Source organism: Neodiprion pinetum, chromosome 6 (genome assembly GCF_021155775.2).
Source record: "Neodiprion pinetum isolate iyNeoPine1 chromosome 6, iyNeoPine1.2, whole genome shotgun sequence".
NCBI classification, from domain to species: Eukaryota; Metazoa; Arthropoda; class Insecta; order Hymenoptera; family Diprionidae; genus Neodiprion; species Neodiprion pinetum.
Window position 1 is genome coordinate 30,320,932 of NC_060237.1, and position 19,877 is coordinate 30,340,808.

Consider the following 19,877-nt stretch of genomic DNA (forward strand, 5'->3'; position numbering starts at 1 on the left):
GAAACCCGAACCGGAAACGCGTGCACGCGCCGAAACCCGAGCACTCTGTAGCAGCCACAGCGAGCAATAAAGTAACGGATCACAAATTCTGATATCTAGGCAGGTATTATACACGCTTCTTGTGCTCCGATATCGATTCTGTTGAAATACAAATTTCCCTACAGGAATGTATAGCCGGAGGAGGCACTATAACGCGAGATTAGGGGCCATTCAAATATTTTGTCACGTTTTTTTTCGTGGCGGGGTTTCAGGAAAGAGGATTTCTCAATAACGACCCGGTGATTTAGGCAACTTACGGCCGGGGAGGGGGAACGAAATTTGTTGTTCTACACTCCGTTGCCGCGTGAAAATGAGATAAAGAAAATTTTTTTTCAACTCGTGAAAATTCGTTTTACGATTTTAGCGTCTCAATTTTAACGCAATATCACGTGAGGGCCCTTTAACTGCGTTGTCGAAGTTGATCGGGTTGACAGAGCAATTTCTCGATAAGGAAGAAGAAAAATGTGTATAACAATGGAAGAACCGATGCAACTTTCGTTGCAAGAGATTCGATTTTTAACGAGATTTTTACTCGATCAACGGAACGGAATACGAAAGAAAAAGTAATACAGGGTCGATTTTTATTCAAGATAAAATGAATAACCGAAATAAAGCGTAACAAGCAAAAAATCTATATGAACCGACGTTTCATATGCAACGCGCGTAAAATGTACATCTCCTTTCACAATATTTCACGATATTATACACAGATATACGCGTGTGCGTCTGTATGTATGCTTACGGCAGATTGCACCATTACCTGACATCTGAAGATTGACGTCCAAGTGTCGATGCGAGCATGGAAAAGTCGGCTGAAAATTAGTCATATTCGTACCTACATACGCATACAGATATCCACGCACACCCGCTTACGCGTGTGTATGAAAAATTGGCGAAATTTTGACGCAGAGGTAAGAAGCAAAAAAAAAAACATCGAAGCAGACGTCACATTATTCGCGTTACACGTTTGAGCTTGTAAAAAGGTGGAATAACACGTGTAAATAAAATACCGTCGCTGTGAGTACTTTGACAAGTGAACGAAAGATTGTATCCTTTGATGTGATTTGAAATTGGCTTATTTTATTCTTCAAAAAATTACGTGCACAGATAATCAATCTAATATTGTCAATTAATCGCGAGTTTCATACGCTGTCCTATAATTAAGAAGGAAAAGAGGAACTTTGTAGAAATAAAATGCATCTCCGACAGCTTCCGGGGCTGGCGTTGTAGGTAAGCCACAGGTATGTAGGTACATGCAACGCACCGCATCCCTCGACTCCGGCACGTTGACGTTGTTCAAGCGGAACGATTTTCGCGGCGTCGCGCCCAATCGAACCGCCACACCTTCTGATTGATATTAATTGGAAATCACCCGCTCGCTGCACCCCGACTCACACGTCGTTCGCCCATTTGTTCAACACTTTGATCACACCCGGCTTCCGGTCGACCGCAGCCTCGGTTCGCTAGTCGATCGAGTAATTCTAAAACGGCCCTATTGCGACAGGTAGCGGTTATCCTTTTCCACCTTGCTTCGCACTGCCGAATCTGCTTTTTATTCATATTTTGAAAGAAGAGATTGTGTGGAAAATAATTGATTTTTGTAAACGACGATCAAATTGTTTCTCACGGTAGTTTTCGTAAACTATTTCCTCTTTTTGTTTTCTACATTTCTCTTCCTGAATATTATTGCACGTTGTAACAAACGGGGCGACCTTTTTGCGAGTCTTTTTTATGAAGAACGTAGAAGAAAAAATTCGGAATGAAAATATTCCTTACCCGTTACCTTCCTTATTCTGTAACCCTTGGATTTCACCAATTTAATTCTCGTATCAGGAACATGCGCGCAAGATATTGTATGTGACCGATGCCGTTACATTCATAAAAAGTGAACGAGTAAGATGAAGAAAAAATTATAATATAAGTGTCATACGTACAAGGTAGTATAGTATTAATTATGAAGCATGCGGTTATACGAAGCCAATTGATATAATACGTATTTTGAAAAGAATAAATTACCACTCAGAGGACTATCAATTTCCTGTATAAAACATGACAAATCAACCGACTCTGGCTCGTGAATATAACGATGATGATAATGATATATCGAAAAAATATAAGTCTAAAAAATATACAACGTCTGCGTATACGTATCCGATATACCTAGTATATAATTCAGCACCCGTCATAAGTTACAGAGTAAGATGCGAACAGGTAAATGTTCCGGATTTGAATAAAGTGTATCCGATTGAGTGGAAAAAAGAGTTCGAAGAAAAATAAAAATAACAGAAGACCGAGGGACGATTACAGAAGTGACAAAAAACAGACGTAAGAAAAGTATTAACGATGTAACCCGTCGGTTGATTGAAAAATAGATGTGGCGTTGACTTGAAACAAATTCACTGTCGTTTGTAAGTAAGGTAGAGATTTAACGTGTTGAATATGTCTCGCCAGAAATTCATCGATAATGTAAATAAATATGTGTGCATCTATCAAAGTGAATGGAAATTGATTCAACTTCGTATGGTAAATAACTAATAGGTATAGTATAACTAATAACAATGAATAATAAAAATATCGAGATCAAAATAAGTAATACATACAGTATGTAAAAATGATATAATAATAGTAATGGTAATGATAATAATAATAATAATAATAATAATAAAATTTAGAGATAATATAGTATGATGTAAGAGTATAAATAGAAGGATATTCAAGTTAAACAATTAAGTGAGTATACAAATAATTAGGTAAGTATATAATAAGTGAGTTAGTGAGTATAAGTAGATCTTCATCTAATATAATAGCAACGATGATGATGATGATGATGATGATGATGATGATAATAATAATAATAATAATAATAATGATAATAATAATAATGATAATAATAATATTAATAATAATAATAATAAGGACAAATGAGAGTTTCAAGATAGCGTTTTGGATTTTTGATTAATTTTGTTTGTTTTTGTTTTTGGTACACTTACACACTTGCTAAATCCCACCCTCTCTTTCATAGTTATCTCCTTAACTCCTGCAAACACCCTCCTGCAAAATATCCTGATTAAAACGAAGTGTCGATAAAGTTTTATTTATTTTCACATCATTCGATTTCTCCGTTTTTCATACTCGAATCGATTAACTTTCAACTTCTCCTCCTGTTTTTTCCTGAGTACTTTATACTGTAAATTTTCTCTCTTACACTCCCTCGCACTCGATATCTCGCATACTCTTTTTCGTCCAAAAATGTCATCGAATGAAAAACCATCGCAGCCTCGCCAAAGCGATCAACGTATATTTCGGATTCCGAGGTCAGCGGGTAAAATCGCGCAATTCCACATTTTCCGCACACTGATACGTTAATTTCAACTCCATGCCGAGAACGTTGCGGATATTTCGTAAATTGAATATCGCCTCATTACCGGGGGTCTTTCCGCACGTCCAACACCGCGTATAATGTAACCGTATCACGGTCGTTTCTTTTTATCTTCAAACTCGCGGTGAATCTTCAATGAAGAAAAATATCACCGATAACGCGACCCACGTAGGATCGATATATAAGTTATATATATTTGTATGCACGTCTCTACGTGTGCGTTACACAGACGCAGCCTGTATTGCTTCACGTCCCCGGAAAGAAGCGGTTCGAACAATTCAACGAAACGACGACCCTGTTGTGTCAGCTGCGGGCTGCGGTATCGTATACAGGTATAATACAATGTCAACGGAGCAATTTTATCGTCCCGATATACTAACGATAAGATCTATTCCACAAAGCCTTAAATTCCTTACCACTCACTGGCTATACACGGGGTGAATTCCTATCGTAAGAAATTTCACCGCAATTTATGCCGCTGAAACTTTTACTCTTCTTCGATAAATATTTTTATTACTTCCCGTCTCTTTGCACTCTCCTTTCAATCTCTGATCAAGATAAGCGATTATAGTTTGAATTAAATGGTCTGGGAATTATGAGCGAGATTTTTTCTCTCATGGATACATGCGGAAGTTGTGAAGAATTTTTCTTTAACACGCATGATTCGAGATCTGAAAGTCGATTCGAACCTTTGGAAGCGTTGAAAATACCCTGAGATGTGAAATTTGAAAAATTTGAATTAAATAAATAGCGAAGAGGTCAAAAAACGTCAAGAAAAGGAAGACGATTCGTTTGACTTAATTTATTATAGTTATTTTTGTTCCGACATACGTATTCTCGACATTTATTCTCAAACACTTGGTTACTCGAAACTCGTAAAGAGAAACGCTGCCACGGTACATCGCGAGGTTCTGGCTAAAGTTAGTGTTCCGGCGAATTTGAGTAAGGCTGAAGAATTATTTCTTGGCACGCAGAATCGAAGTAGCGTCATTGTCCACGAAAATATATTAAGATACTTTGTTGACGTTGGACCTTAAATAACTTTTGAATGATTAGATTTATCGTAAAATGTTACGAGACCATTTTCGCAGATCGTTCAATTCCCTACAAACATACGTTATGATTTTATTAGTACACTAATGCATTGACGAGTTGTAAAATTCCAAAGTTGTAAAAGAAACTTTCCCATGTTAATCAAATGGGAAATAGAAAATCGCGATGATACGTCTCTAAATATTAACGTTAAGAGCTCAAACTTGAACAGCATTCGTTTTTCGTAATTTGGAAAAATATTTTTTAGTCGAATTTTGAAAAAAAAGCCCCTTCTTTCGATTCGCTCCGATATATGTACACAATATACATGAGTGTGTGTGCGTTTAAGAGATACTATAAGTTGTGTAATGAATCGTTTAAAACTGTGCAACACACATTCATGCAAGATATTATAGAATATTGACCGATAAAATAATTAAAACAAGACAAAAGATAGAGAAGAATCTCGAGTTACGTACTCAACTACTTACACTCAAGAATGGTAAAATTCTCAGGTGTTTGAAACTTGGCAGACTTTCAGATTTCGCAACAGAGGCAACTCAGCGCGAAATAAAATTGTCATCGGTGAGAGATTCTAAACGATTGTACCGAGAGTTATGTAGTAATTGAAAGAGCAAAGTTGTAAAGGGAGAAAATTGAAAATTGACACATGAGAAAAAAAAAAAAAAAGAAAATGAGAAAACGCGGTCCAGGCGTAAGTGACGGAGAGAGAGAGAGAGAGAGAGAGAGAGAGAGAGAGAGAGAGAGAGAGAGAAAATCAGAGAGAGATAGACAGTTAGGTGGGATTTGAGTAACGAGTGAGTAAACGAAGCAAGGGACCGGACGGTCGGCCGTTGGGTTTAAGGGACGGACGGCAGGCGGTGACGGCTGACGGAGAAACGTGGTAGCCTAGCTGGTACCGCGGATGAGAAAAGACGTAGAAATAAACGGCCGAGTAAACAAGTAAACGCACAGACAAACAAGCAAACAAACGAACGAATGAACAAACAAACAAACAGACGAGCAAACGAACAAACGGAGCGGTAAATAATAGCGCTTAACGGGGGTCCAAAAAAGGGGGGGCCCAGACCAGGGGGTGAAACACATTCGCAGCCCTTATGCGGGGGCGCGAAATCGTCGCGGAACGATACCTGCGCGAAAATTACACGGAAAGTTTAACGGCCGGGGTTACTTTGCTCTCCTGGCAAGAAACTCGTAGGATGGGGATGGGGATGGGGGCACGTCTTTATTAGGGTTGATAATGTCTCCGCTGCTGAGCGCGCCTGTTTATTTCGTAGCGCAAGCTCGCTCTGTTTTCTTGAGATACGTAGGTATGTTTCACCGCGAACGCGACGCGACGTGCGGCCGTTCCGGCGCGGTCTAACCTCTCCCCCCCCCCCATACCCTCCTCCGCCCGTCTCGTAACCCTTACTTACCAAACTTCCGTGAGTTTCTATCCCCTACGGCAATAACGGAGACAATGGAAATAAACAATGTTTTAATGCCACCCCCGTCACACCGCCAAGTTCACCCGATTCAAGCCCCGCGTAGCACGCATGTAGCCTTGGGCCCAATTCGTAACAAGCTCGACGTATTCTCGGTACCGAAATTGAGGCGAGGTATTTTATTCAATCACAAAAGTAGAACTCAGTTTTGGCGTAACTCTGACATTTGTGTCGTTGAAGGTTTTCCACGTTCTTCATTATTAATGGGAGTGAAGCAGATATCGCAATCACGTGGGTAATTAGTTCTGAAAATTGTTATTTAAGTGAGTTGAAAACGGAGGTGAGTTGAATACCTTCGTGCCTTTTAAACCAGCCGATGAATTTATTTGCAGGTATACGTATATTATGGGTATGAAGCGTAAAGCTATTCTCGAGTGAAAAGTGGCGAAGGAAAAGTTTTATTTACCGTGAACAAACGTTCGCTTGAAAGGGTAGCGATGCAAATAAACGATTAAGTAGATTTCAACTCGGGGCTTTCATTCTCGTTGACATTTCACAGTCCGGGTCTCGCCGCAACCACACCTAGCCCGTAGGCAGGTGCTCTCTGACCCCACGGTTCGTGAATTTCAAAATTGTTTCGCATCAGTTCTCTGTACAATCAATGCTCTTCAGACTTTAGCGGCTAAACATTCTATAGTGACAGTTGTTTTGACTCCTTGTTCCCACTCTTTAGCCTCCGTTGATGGCAGGGTCTCTAAATTTATTTCATCTTGACTAATTTTTTTTTTTTTTTTATCGATAACCTGTCTTTGTTGCCGATATCGTGTTCAACCTATTAGCGAAAACTACTATCCGGTGGCTTTGTCGAGACAATTTAAGAGGTGGCATGCTAACCGCAAATACTCGGTTTGTAAAACCTGTTTGAATCGGTAAAGTTTTAAGTTCTAAACGTTGAAGTCGAATCGTCAGGATAAAACTGAAGGGACCCATCATTCGAAAACTAGAAATCACCAGCAACAAGACTGTGCACTATGGGTTATTCTCAAAGAAATAGATTATTAAAATACATTCAGTCGTGACAAAGATGGATCGTCAAACGTAAATCAAATCATCGTTTCAATTTCGTAAGATAATTAGCCATCGTGCAGGAGGAATCTCGACAGAGTTTCTTCGCGAGCTCTATATGTATAGGTAGTCTCTTTCGCGAGAGTTGACGTTGAAAACGATTTCCGCACGTGGGTGTAATTTGATGAAAAATGAGAATATGTACGACGCTACGAAAGTGAGAGAGAGAGAGAGAGAGAGAAAGATGGAGAGTCGACGCGAAGCAGGTGAAACGTGCGACGACCAATTCGTCAGCAATTTGGTTAAAACGTTGCCGGTAATATCGAAAATGCTTACGCGACGAAGAGGCGTAGGATAAGAAGGGATAAAAGAAGGAAGAAAACGTTTGACATATTGTCAGTTGGAGAATGATTTGACAAAATAGGTGCCTTTCATCAAACATCCCGGGCGTGACTTAGGTGGCACGTAAAAAGATGGATTCTAAAATATCTCTTGGGGTGTCGGGCTGTGCCTGTGTCGCATAAATCTTTTCCACCCCTCGCGCGAACCTGGATAACGGCCGCTTCATTCCTAGTCCGAAATTCTTTCACGCGTGGCTCGAGTTCCCGGTTCCCGGTTCCCGGCGCTATGACGACTGGGAAAAGAGGAAAAATACCGAGGAAAAATTTCACTCGGTGAAGCCCTCAGCGTGAATCTCTATACGTACAGCGAAGTACACCCTGTATTATCGGGGCGAAGGACTTTCTCTCTCTCTCTCTCCAACTCTCCGCACTACCTGCAGCAAAGATTTGTGGTCTCGGCATAAATTGGGGCATATATTCACCCTTCCACTTTCCTAATAGATTGGCGCCCTCAATAAAGGGGTTGCCTTCGATGTCCCCTCCGCAACTCTGTGTTGTGTTCGTATTTCCACGTACGCAGGCCTGATTTGATACATCAAGGCACACAAGCCGTTTTCTATAACAGTCAAATAGACCGTGACAAGGTTATTCATACTCGGAGGACGTTGATATTCTATAGTCAATACAAACGTTTCCGTTCCGAAATATTTTCTCCGATATCGCGCACGATATATCAAACTGAGGTAAAATTTTTGAATAATAAATTTTTACCGAGACATGCAACTCGGAGAATAATATTCCAAACGTGATATTTTTAACCGTACGTATACAAATATACACGTCCAACGAGGGTGCGGAGGAAAAGAATAAAACTATGAAAAGCCCGTGCAATTTTTATCACCATCCTTTTTCTCCCGACGCGACGGGGAAAATAAACAGAGGGTGGTCACGCGTGTCGCCATTCTCCTTTCCTTTCCCCCCGACCCCTTTACGAACGGACTGATCGCCACAGCCGGGGGTCGGAGACGATGTCTAAAAAGCCCTCGCGACGGAGAACAACGTTCGGCACTCGATGGTGAATGGGGCGCCCCGCCGTAAGCCTACCGTCGATGTCGAGGGGGAGGGGAGGTCAGGAGGCGTCGGCTCTATGGATTTATACCGTCGATTCTCGACCGGGCTTCTCTCCCGAGCTTCCGAATGCTTCTCGTCGCGGGTGGCTGCACCCCGTGTCCAGCAGCGGAGGCGCCCCCCGGCTACGCGGCTGAGTGGCTCGGGCGCCTTTTAACAGACTGGTGAGGATATTCGAGAGAGAGAGAGAGAGAGAGAGAGAGAGAGGAGGTGAGAGAAGGCGCGCAGAGGATCAATTTCGGGAGAGGAACGGAACGGCGAAGGGTTGGACGCCCCTGGGAACCGCGTGCCGTGTGCCGGGCTAATTATTCCAAGTCTCGCGGAGTGGTGTCATGCCTGCAATAATGCCGACGATGGAGGGATATTAACGACGGGAGCTAGTCGGCCCTCCGTAACGTACTTGGAACAAACGAGCCGCCTGGTACCAACTACGCAAAAACACGAAACTCGTAAAAGTATTGCCGCTTCCGCCTCCGTCTCTTCCTCATCCTCATCCTCATCCTCCTCCAGTCCCCTTTGACCCCGGTAAACAGCGTCGCAACGGAGTCCTTTTCGCCAGCTCGTCCTCTTGACCGAGTTACTTTTCATCCCGGGGGAAGCGTTCAATGTTTACGAACGCCGCTCGAAGCCTCCGCGTGCGGGGACGTTGAAAGCTCGCGCAGTTCGGCCACCCCCCACATTTTTCGCCAGTGTTGTCGTCGCTGTTTCAACTACGACTATTGTTTTTGTGCTATACTTCTCAACCCGCGTTATAGATATAACAAGGGGAAGCAGGAAGCCGGACGATTATCGCCGCTTCGCGTTAAAGCGAGACCCGCCAAATCGCAAGTCTCGAAAAAACTCGATCCGGGGACCGTGATGAGAGTCAACGAATTAGGCCGAAATTAGATTTCCGGAATTCGGTCCGATCGAGTTAGCCTCCGACGTCAGCTAGCCGGGGGTGGGTTGCGCGTCTGTCCACCCCCGCCTCCGGCTTCGTCCCCGCCTCAAGCCCCGGTGACGAAAACTTTGCCGATTACGTCTCCCGCTTCTCACGTGTGTGCGCTCAACAAGCGCACACCGATGGAAAATTGAACGCGAATAAACAATACACTCGGGCCAACTCTCGGCTGACGATGACGACAAGCTCGCGACTGAACGAGTTCCTAAGTTCGAGTTTCCCGCTAGCTGCGAGGAGAGGAACTAGAAGCGAGAGCGGGATAAAGGGTGGTAGGCAGAGAGAGAAAGAGGGAGGGGGGAAAGGAAAGAGGACTTGGCACCGAGCAGGTGGCGGGGTCGTCGCTTTCCGTTGCGTAAGACCCTTAATTTAATATAATTTGCCTAATTTCATTGCGGGACGGGGACCGCGGTAGGCCCAAAGCCGGTTCCTCCGTAACGATTGCGCGTTATCCGCTTCCACCCCCGAGCTTTGGCCAACTTTGCACCGGGAGGCGGTAACCCAGGCCGGGCGACGACGGCGAACAATGATCACGGTATAGCCATAATTATCACGAGGCGGGTGCCGAGTCTTTCTCACTCTCGCTTGCACTCTCGCTCTCACTCGGCACGGCGCTGAGGGCGAGGTACGAAACGAAGGGCAGGCGCGTGTATCTGCAAGCTGCAGAGTCTGGCTTACGGAGTATCCGTAACCCAAATGTACCCGCCGACGTACGTCGCTATCCCAGAGACATCGTCGCTGCGGTGGCGGAGTTAATTATCCCGGAACGACGCGCCGGCATCGAACTACCCCCTCCGATCCAACCCTCCGTTGGCTCTACAGTTGCAAGGCTCGGTTCGTCGATTTGCCGGAAAACCGGCGAGACAGCTGACGAAGTATATACGAATAAGATGTAACAATTTCGATTTCAGAATAAATGGACTGAAAATTTGTACGTAACGCGTTAGGTATGTTTTCCGCAGGTACGATTGAAACTAAGCTAGGAGATGGAAGTGGATGGGTTGAATAAGCGGAAAAATACATTAACACGGAAGGAAAAATATTCTAGATCTTACAACTCCTGTGGTGAACGTATGAAGTGGAATTTTTTGGAGTTAAATGTACAGCAGTTGAGCGACGAGATCTGAACAGATCTACCAAAATTCATGCAGATTTGACTAGAAGAACGTGCTGTCCATACAGTCACCACGACTGGTGTAAAATCCAGATTATACTTTTTTTCCGAACGAATGGTATCCAAATGACGGCAGAACTGTTTCAAAGAATTTCAGAGTTCATCAGAATTGTTTATGCCCGTAACGCTTCTTCGTACCTTGGTCCGGTACAACTCAGAAACCGTTGGTCTATTTCCTGAATTCTTGCGAAATGTCTCCCAGAATTCACCATCCGCTGATAATAACCGATCACTGCGATCCAGTGGCGTGGCTATCTCATCGAGACTGTGCAACGATCTCGGATCTATGTTCGTGCGCGAAGGGTGAAGTATCGCGAAGTACCGGGGGTTCCGCAGCGAGTCGCGGAAGGGAAAGAAGGAAGCGGGAATAATTACACAGGCGTAGAAGTTGTCCGAGGGAAATGAGGGAATTACATAATTCACGCGTGCATGCATATACGTAAGGTACACAGGCATACGTATAACAGAGCCGGAGCTTTTTACAAAGGTATAGCTTACGGGCTTCGAAGCTCTTGCCGTCGTGACTGACAGTAATACCTACCCGCACCTACCTGCGGGGTCGTAAGCGCGCTTATCGCCCGATAAAAAGTTTCGCGAATGTTCAAATTTAGCCCCGGATAAGGCGGATGAAGGCCTCGGGGCAACCGGCGCGGCGCTGCCGCCTGGGTTAGGAATTATGTTATATTCTTCAAGAAACCACGATATAAATCCACGCCTACAGGGACTCGGTTTTATTTCATCGCCCGCTTCGTTCGTTTTCAGTTTCATTCCAGACTTCACCGCAAGGAACAAGAATCGCGCACGAGAGAAGAAGAATAAAATAGCGAACCTCAAAATTTTCCCACTTATATCGATAATAATCTGCAATTGTGGCGCTGCTCTTGAGCCGAAAATAATACGTTTCCCGAATAGCCCAAGGTTTATACGCAGGTAATAGGTGTCTCAGTCGTCGGAATTTTCCGACGTTATTTTATCATTCCGAGTAACTGTTTACCGATGTTTTAACCCCCTTGAAGTCGCACGCATCTTGGGTCTGACTCTGGTTCCTGGGGTTATTTTCACGCTGGTACCAAAGATACCGGAAGCCGATTGTTGACCTTTAATCTTGCAGGAAAGCTGCGATTCCGGTTCCTATCGCTCGTGGTTGTATTGTAAAAAAGAATTACAGATTTCGGTAAGCCAGCGATTGCCTTTTTTCTCGTAAGCATCGATTCCGGTAGAACGAAGAAAGACTTTGCGCCAACCGCGGAATTCGATCACCTTCGATACCAGAATACGCATAAGTAAATGTTCGAGGAGTGCACGCATCGCGTTAATTGAATACGGCGTATAATTGTAAGTATGCCGAGTAATTTCATCCAAAGGTCGCAAAGATCTGCGGAATTTCTTCGAGCAAGCAAGAAGTCTCTTTGCCAGAGGATTAACGCAGCCGAGTAAGGGGGTTCCCAGGTTCTAGATTCAAGATTAAGCCGTCTCAATCAATCAGTCGTAATTACACGGGTGTCAGCGAGCCGTTTGATCCGGGGTCGACAATCGATACGCCGCGTGGCCGAACCGCGGGGTTTTCGCGTGCCTTGGAGGTGCAGGCAGAGCACCTCTACCGCCTCGACTGGCCCGGTTGCACGAGTGTCAACTCGACCTTGAAACGATCAGCGTCGAAAAGGCAGGAGACGACTCGCGTGAATCGGGTGCTTCCGAAAGCGCCCTCGCGAGACGATCGTTACCAGAGCTGGTTTTATCCTGCACGCGGTTATCGCGGCGGTTAACAGCGTGAAGGACACGAGATGGCCGGCCGTGCGATAAGGCGAATCTGACAAAGTGATGCGGACTTGAAGAGGGCAGCTTGGCGGTGTTGACGCACGCGTCGGTCGGCGGCGTCGAGACGCGAAGGACGAAGGGTCGCCGACGGCTGAAGGTGACGTGTACCTGGAACCAGTCGATAGGCCGTGAGGCGCGACGTCGGCAGACGGAGTCCGACTGCATAATCTGCATGCGCCACGTGTGACGTGATACGCATTTACACAGGGGATTCTGACACGGCTCGACACTTACCCCGGTAAACACGGGCGTAACAAAGCCTGGTAATCGGCTAGGTATACATCATTCAAGATAAGTCGAGTAGCTCTAGGCCGCTTTGTGCGTTCCGCTTGAGTTGCGCATCGACCGCCTCGCTCGCTCGCCTTCCCGATGATGCGGACTTGTTCCGTAGAACGCGCGATGCGGACGCGTGGGTTGATCGGCTGCGAGCACGTGGCAGCGTGAAAAATTTTTCGAACGATCCTCCGTTCCTGTCCATAGATGACAATTGTCCTTGGATCGAGTGGCAAAACGCGCTTCTCGCGAGTCGGAGATTGTGTAGAAGTATAAAGTGGGATGAAAACGGGTAGTGGAACACGAAAATCCCCAACAGACCGTTCACACTACGAATTGTTGATAAGTTTTGGCAACAAGTTGCATTTCACGCCCGAACTTTGTCTCGGTTTTCCGTTCTATTTTCTCTCTTCGCAATCGTCGTCCTGCGGACCCCACGCACGTTCTACCTTTGTAAAGGCGAAGGTGTTTCGTTGCGGCGTGCGAATTACTCCGGGGGTGCGAAACTACCGACACAAGGAAAAGAGGCCACGCATGCAGACGTAGGTGTGCAACCCTGCGAACGATCGACCAGCCGGCCGCCTGCCGGCCAATTAGAATGGAAACCTAGTCGTATCGAGTGGAAGTTGGATACACGAGTGTAACCAGGGTTGAAACTGTCTCCACAGAGGGTGAAATATTATGGTCGATAACTGAGGGGGTTACTTCCACCATTCGCTAAGTGATTGTCGAGCTTTTTCGATACACGCATTTACCGTATGGTCCTCATTTAGGATGTTGACAAATTTTTTTCGCCCCAGTCTCCAAATCAACATCAAATTATTCAAAAACAATTGCCTAATTGTTTCAAATTTTTATTTTGCTATCGAAGTTTCTTGAATCTGTAACTGCGAGGTCTTAGTGAGCACTAGTGTTACTATCTGAAAAAAATACACATTATCGTATCAGCTAATCCAGACGAATTGTACTTCCTCTAAATAAAAAGAAGTCAGCTTTCGAGGATTATTTATTATTTATTCCCATAAGAAACTTCGATCACAAAGCGAAATATTTTAGAGTTCGGGTAAGAATCTAAAAAAATAGGAAATTATTTTTGAATTATTTGAAGTTGATTCGCGGGGTGGCGCGGAAAAAATTCGTCAACACCCCAAATAAGGACCTTTCTAAATACACATACCCTTGGTTATCATTATTTCTCGCTTCGCGCTGTCTTCCCTTTACTATTATTTATATTTTATGCTCCCGAACCTTACGCGACCAAGTCTGCTCTCCTCTCCGCTTTCACTAACTAAACAACGAGAAATAAATCATTCCCGTCGATCGTTTCAGCGCCTATCTCTTCGCCGATAACCGACACATTACTGTCGGTTAAAGAGGTGAATAGGACTCGGGTTCGTGGGATCCCGGGGTTGAAGAGCCCCGCGGCTTTCCTCCGTTCATTGTCATCGCGGTTGATCGATCCTGGGATCCGAGGGGGCCGGGGACCCCCGGGTCGCGTATGAAGAAGGTCGATGCGGGGGGCCGGGTGATTCGGTTGAAAAATCGCGGGACGAAGCCCGGGCGTATTTTCTAGTGGTGTAAAATATTAACCCGCTACCCTTAAGAACCTCGTGGCGAATATGCCTCTAGTTTTTCGCCAGAGTTGCTACATACACACATATCTACACACATACGCATACACATTACGTACACGTGGGTATGCCTAGACGTCGGGGGCGGCAAGGTAAATTATTCTGAAATTCAAATCTGAAAAGGAAACGCTCGAGTAACGGGGGAATAATGCTCGGGTAACGCGGTGAAAAATGACGTACTGTGCACCGGTAACGGGGTTGAAAAAGAGAGATAAAAAAAAAACGCGAGAGAGCGAGGGAGAGCCGACGACCTTGGCGGCCCCGCGTGGCGTCGCGCTGCAGGTGGGTGCAGGCCGCGAATCAATCTTCCACGGTGAGTCGAGCTGGACTAGACGGGGTGAGGGTGGGGGGGGGGGGGGGGGGGGGGAGTGGCTTTGCGAAAAAGTTATCCTCGGGAGCGTCGCGTCGAATACTAATTAAAGACTGGTGGAATCAAATTAGTTAGTTGCGGGTGACGGGGGCGAAACGGAGGGGGAGATGAGGAGAGCCGCTTATGATAATATAATAATACTTACTTGGCTCTGGGCGCTACCTCTAAGCTCATTATGCGTTTAGTTTGTAACTTGAATTGGATTCGTGCTTAACCCCCTTCCACCGCGTCCCGGCCATCCTTCGTCTTGCTCTCCTCTCGCGCCTTCGTCTTCCTCAACTCACCCCGTGAAAGCCCCTTCATTATATACCCTTACGAAGACCCGGAGAAGACTGCGTCAAGAGGAACTAGTTTCCAAGTGACACCTCTACGGATGGGTATCGCCGTGTATATTCTCCTTAAACCGCGATAGACTCCGACCATCACGGAAGTTTACGTTCTTTAACCATTTCCCATGCACATCTGCCACTCGCACTTTCCGCCACGTTCACGCAATCGCAGTGTTGTTCTCAAGGTTCGCTAATTTTTTTTTTTTTTTGTTTTTTGCTCTGCACCATCGTTTCTTTTTACCTCCGACCCCGAAGATGGAGGATCAAGATTTCGCGGAAGGTATTAGACACGAAGTGTCAGACAGGGTTGAGGGGTGGCTGTATAACGAGTCAGGAAAAGTGGAACTCATCTGGTACAAGTCTTAACTCCTTGACGCGTCTTCATATCGCTGTGACACTACATGACGCGATGTGTGAATTGCGTGCTTTCCTAGTGTAAGTTATCAACAGAAAGCCACTCTGGTATTGGTATGTGCGAATTGGTTCGTCTACCATTCTGTATTCCCGAATTGAGTAAAGTTTTGACGTCTGATGTCTGATGGATTTCTGCGAAATATCGTAATCAGCCCAACGTTGACTCAGCGAATTAATGGGTGGCTGTGTATGGTTCATTTTTTCAGGGTTACATCACCGTGGCGCTTCGGCTTGAAACGACGAGACTTCGTATCGACTTCTCACCTTTAAGAGGGACACGCCACTGTAACTGCAAGGTGGTTGTCTTCTTGACGCAACAACGCGAAGTCCATCGTCGCGGTAATTCTTATCGAAAGTATAAACGGTTCGTGCACCAATGAATTGTCTACGTTCCGAATGTAACAATCACTGAAAAATTTTCATTAAAGTGTTTCTTTCGATACAATCTTCTAGCATCACAGTTTTTATAGCGAGATAAAAATTACTCACAAATTCCGCAAGTGATCATTGTAATGAAACAAACATTATAGTATCGGGATTCTTATTTAGTGATATTAGGAAAGATAAGATCATGTTAGGAGTTTCAACGATGTTCTGCGCCAAGCCGCGTTTCTTTATATTATAATCCGAATTTTGTTTTTTATCTAACTAATTTGGATTTTCTAACACAATATTAACCGTAAGTTATTTTTGAGATTGTACAGAGCTAGACTAAGTTATGAGCAGCCTGGGTGTTTTACGGTACGACTGGCCTGTTGGGTTTGCCATTTGTCATTCTAGACATTAACCAGAAGGACCTTTGAGGTCCTTCAAGAGTTCGACTGACGATGCAGGACTCGTGGGAACGTGGTGGTCATGAGAAAATAATTCTTAATCACCCCTTGCAAGGAGGGATTAACCAATTCTTACAATCGCGTGCCTTACCATCCCCGCACGAGTCGTCTGCAAGAAAATCCAATAGTTTCAAAGAAAGTAACAGCATCGAAAAGAACGTCAAGGCGACATTGCCTACGTAATCCATCAAAAATACTAGTCCGTTACGGTGGCAAAAAATACGTAAACTTGCAGAACTTCACCTTTGTAAAACTATAAAAATACATCCGAATATCCACACAAACATCATTTTTTACATTCATTTAGACTACCTGTCTAAAAATGGCCTTGGTGGGCAGGAAAGAGAAATTTCTGATCCAAACCAGGCACCCTGAACAATGACGTGTCCCTTGAATATAAATCTTTAAAATGAAAGGGAACGTTCCGTTTCTACTTTTAATAGCGAAACTTCGCTTAAACGGGTTTATCACGATATTAATATCTTTTTCTTATGAACTTAGAAACGTTGGAGTGATTCAGTTTGACGTGCCACAATATAACGTTCGGGCATTACCGTATCGCAAAGAAACTTATAACTGATCGCATGAAAATAACAGCTTTCACAAATATTGTTTGAATAATTGTTAAGAATTCACAATAGTAACAAAAGTCGAAAAACGAGAGAAAAAAAAAAAACTCAACAGGAACAAGGAAGAAATCATACGGTGAATTATTATACTAACGGGCAAACAGCCAAGACTCGAGGTGTTGCACATGTACTAAAGGAGCACGGGAATCGAGGGGGTTCATTTAGACAATTGAATTCGTTCGATAATCCTACCTTCAGACTTTGGCGCCGGTGGTTTGCGGGTCGCCCAGTTGGTGCGGATGCTGCGACTCCCAAGCCACTGACCGTTCATGGCACCGATGGCGCTCTCCGCCTCCTGCAAAGCATAGAAACCAATGAAACAACCGTGACGCAAGTAACAAAGTCATTGCTAACACCGTTGTAAATTATTGTCAATTTACTACAAATTTGCCGTAAAAAACTGTTGTCGAATTCGGTGTAGCGACGTGAATTAATACACATTCACCTTGAATTTACGATAAAAATGTTTGTTGGTTTTACTAATATTTGTAACAAAAAACATAAAAAAGTAATTTGAATTTATTGTACTCTTTGCAAATCGATTAAAGAGCGAACGTATGGGGAATTCACCGTTCCGAATACCAATGAAACTTCCAATATAGTGCAGGAAGTTTCATAGAGAAATTTTAACAGTGTAACCCAATAACAAAAGTGAGTAGCGCGTTTCAATTCTCTCCGTTTCTAGCTCCGAGGTTGAGAGCGTCGCGAGTTGGTACGACTGTACGTGTATGTGTATCTGAAACGAGATCGGATCACGGCGTCCTCGCGACAAGAAACCGGCTTCCACCACCGAGATATACTTAATCCCCAGGAAGGAGTCCTTGAACCGTTCTTCCGGCGTCTTCGAGGCGACGCGCGACGCCGCGACGCAACGGTTCCCAAATCACCAAACGACCGCGGTTTCTCGAGTTGGCCCCACCACCCGTCGCACTAATCGCTATGTACTGTTCTGGCCAGACTCGCGGCCGATTTGCGGAATCGCGGACAAACGGCAGATTATCAGATCATCCCGGCAAGTTCGAGCGGAAGGAATTGCTCGACGCGGCAGCGAGGCGGGCTCGATTTAAAGGGGAAGTACGCAACGAGGTGACAATATTTCCTTTCCGTTTTGGCCGCGCTCCACGATAATCGCGGAGTAAACAAGGAAAAAGGAGAAGGTGAAAGAACGAATTCTTCAAGCCAATTTCAAAGTGATTCAAACCCGACTCAACGGAATTTAGATACAAGCTAATTGTTTCGCCCATGTGCTGACAACAGCCACCGAGTTTCGCAGCCTTGTTTACTTTCCATCGCGTTAAAGCGGTTGTGAAAATACAAACGTGATGAAAATTCCAAACTGGTGAACATCCGCAAGATTAGCGTTAAGACGATACTCTTCAATTACAATTCGGGCGACGCGAAAAGCGTATTATCGGTTTTGTGTTCGAACTTTAACGTCACCCTCAATGACAGTTTCAATTTACTCTTGTTTGATCTAAGAAAAAATGCTTCAAACTCGTTTCAAATTGACGATGCAAAGAGGAACAAACCAACGGACCAGGTGATACAAATCAATAGACAAAGTCAACCGCAAGATTCGAGTACCTGGAGACATCGAAGATGCAATACAGCTACGTACGAAAAATCATTCTCAGTGCATGGAATACATGTCTGGAACTTTCTACCGTCTGAAATTACACCATTCCACAGTCCGAATGAATTCCGTGCCGCTTGCTTTATTCATTTTCTTAATAATGAAAACTGATCCCGCAGGGAGCTGCGGCTCTAGGATCAAATAAAACTTCTCAACCATCTACCTACTTCCGAAAATATACATATACGACAAGTAGCCAGTCTTCGTCTTATTTCTCGATCGAAATAAGAATCTTGACAGAAGCGAGACTGCTCGGACCACGTGATCCGTCCGAAAGGTTGCACAGCCCCGAGTAGATGGGAGTTAATTTTTCTGACACGGACCCCTCAAAGGCTGGTGATGCGTCCACGTGGTCGTTCCCTACGAGAAGAAAGGGTCTCTATTTTCTCGGTCGGTCACGCCGAGTTGCGTAAGAGGCAGGCGTATGTACGAAAAATATTCTCATTTCGCGGAGGAGCAGGGACGATACGGCCGTTGGCGGGGATGAATCGGAGGGGCTCATAACACGGGGCATCAACTTCGGGGTGTTTGTGTAACAGCGGGCAATCCAATACCGCGGAACGAAGCCCACGCAGCGTTCGGGACGTCGAGATATATTCGGTGAATTTTTTCCCCGCCCTACCCCACTCGCACGATTATTCCTTTCTCTTCTTTTTCTCATCAAAAATGTTTACACTGTTTGAAAAAAGGGCCTCAACCCGAGGCCCCCTCACCCCCGTAACTTACACATACACCACCTGCATGCACGGGGGGATGCGGCTCTTCGTCCCGCGGGATAAAATTTTTCCAATTCAAATTTCCATCCCGACTTATGACTCTGTATTTCCGCGGTTAGCCTAGATAGGATAGCCGAAAGCTGAGAAGCCGGGGGCCGCGGCACCGAGCCTCTTGACTCGAATCGATATTCCGCTTCTACTTCTACTTGCACTTCTACGTCTGCTTACCACTTCTACTTCTACTTCCTACTTCCAGTTCCACTTCCATTTCCACTTCCACCTCGACGAGCCCCTCGCCGCGCTGTGCCGCCCGAGGAGGACGTGCATCCCCCCCACCCCGCGCCACGTATGGACGTGCCATGCATACACCTGTCTACACCGAACGAGAGCGCGGCTCTGCCTCCACCCTCCATCCCGTTATCCCGAGTAAGGCTCGCCTCCGTCTCGCTCGCTCATTGCCACCTTTCGATGTGAAAGATAAGGGTGGAAACCCCCCCCCCCCCCCCCCCCCCCCAAACCAAAATATTCTGTCAAGATTCGCCATCGATTGGTCAACCTTCGAGCTCCCTCTGTCAACTGTCGCAAGTTAGCGGATTGTACCTAACGTAACCTGAGTTCTGAATTTCTCATCTCTCTCTTTCTCTCTCTCTTCCTCTCTATCTTTTCCTCTACATTTCCAGGAAAAAAAAAA

At 45.1% G+C, this 19,877-nt stretch overlaps 1 protein-coding gene across 8 annotated transcripts in view; it reads right to left on the minus strand.

Moving 5' to 3' along the window:
• LOC124222387 (nucleolysin TIAR) overlaps positions 1–19,877 on the minus strand; it is a 376,350-nt gene that overhangs the window by 18,822 nt on the left and 337,651 nt on the right. For all 8 annotated transcript variants that reach the window (XM_046633280.2, XM_069137358.1, XM_069137359.1 and 5 more), the window contains one exon: positions 17,030–17,132. In XM_046633280.2, the coding sequence (XP_046489236.2) occupies positions 17,030–17,132 (103 nt within the window). The remainder of the gene's footprint in view (positions 1–17,029; positions 17,133–19,877) is intronic.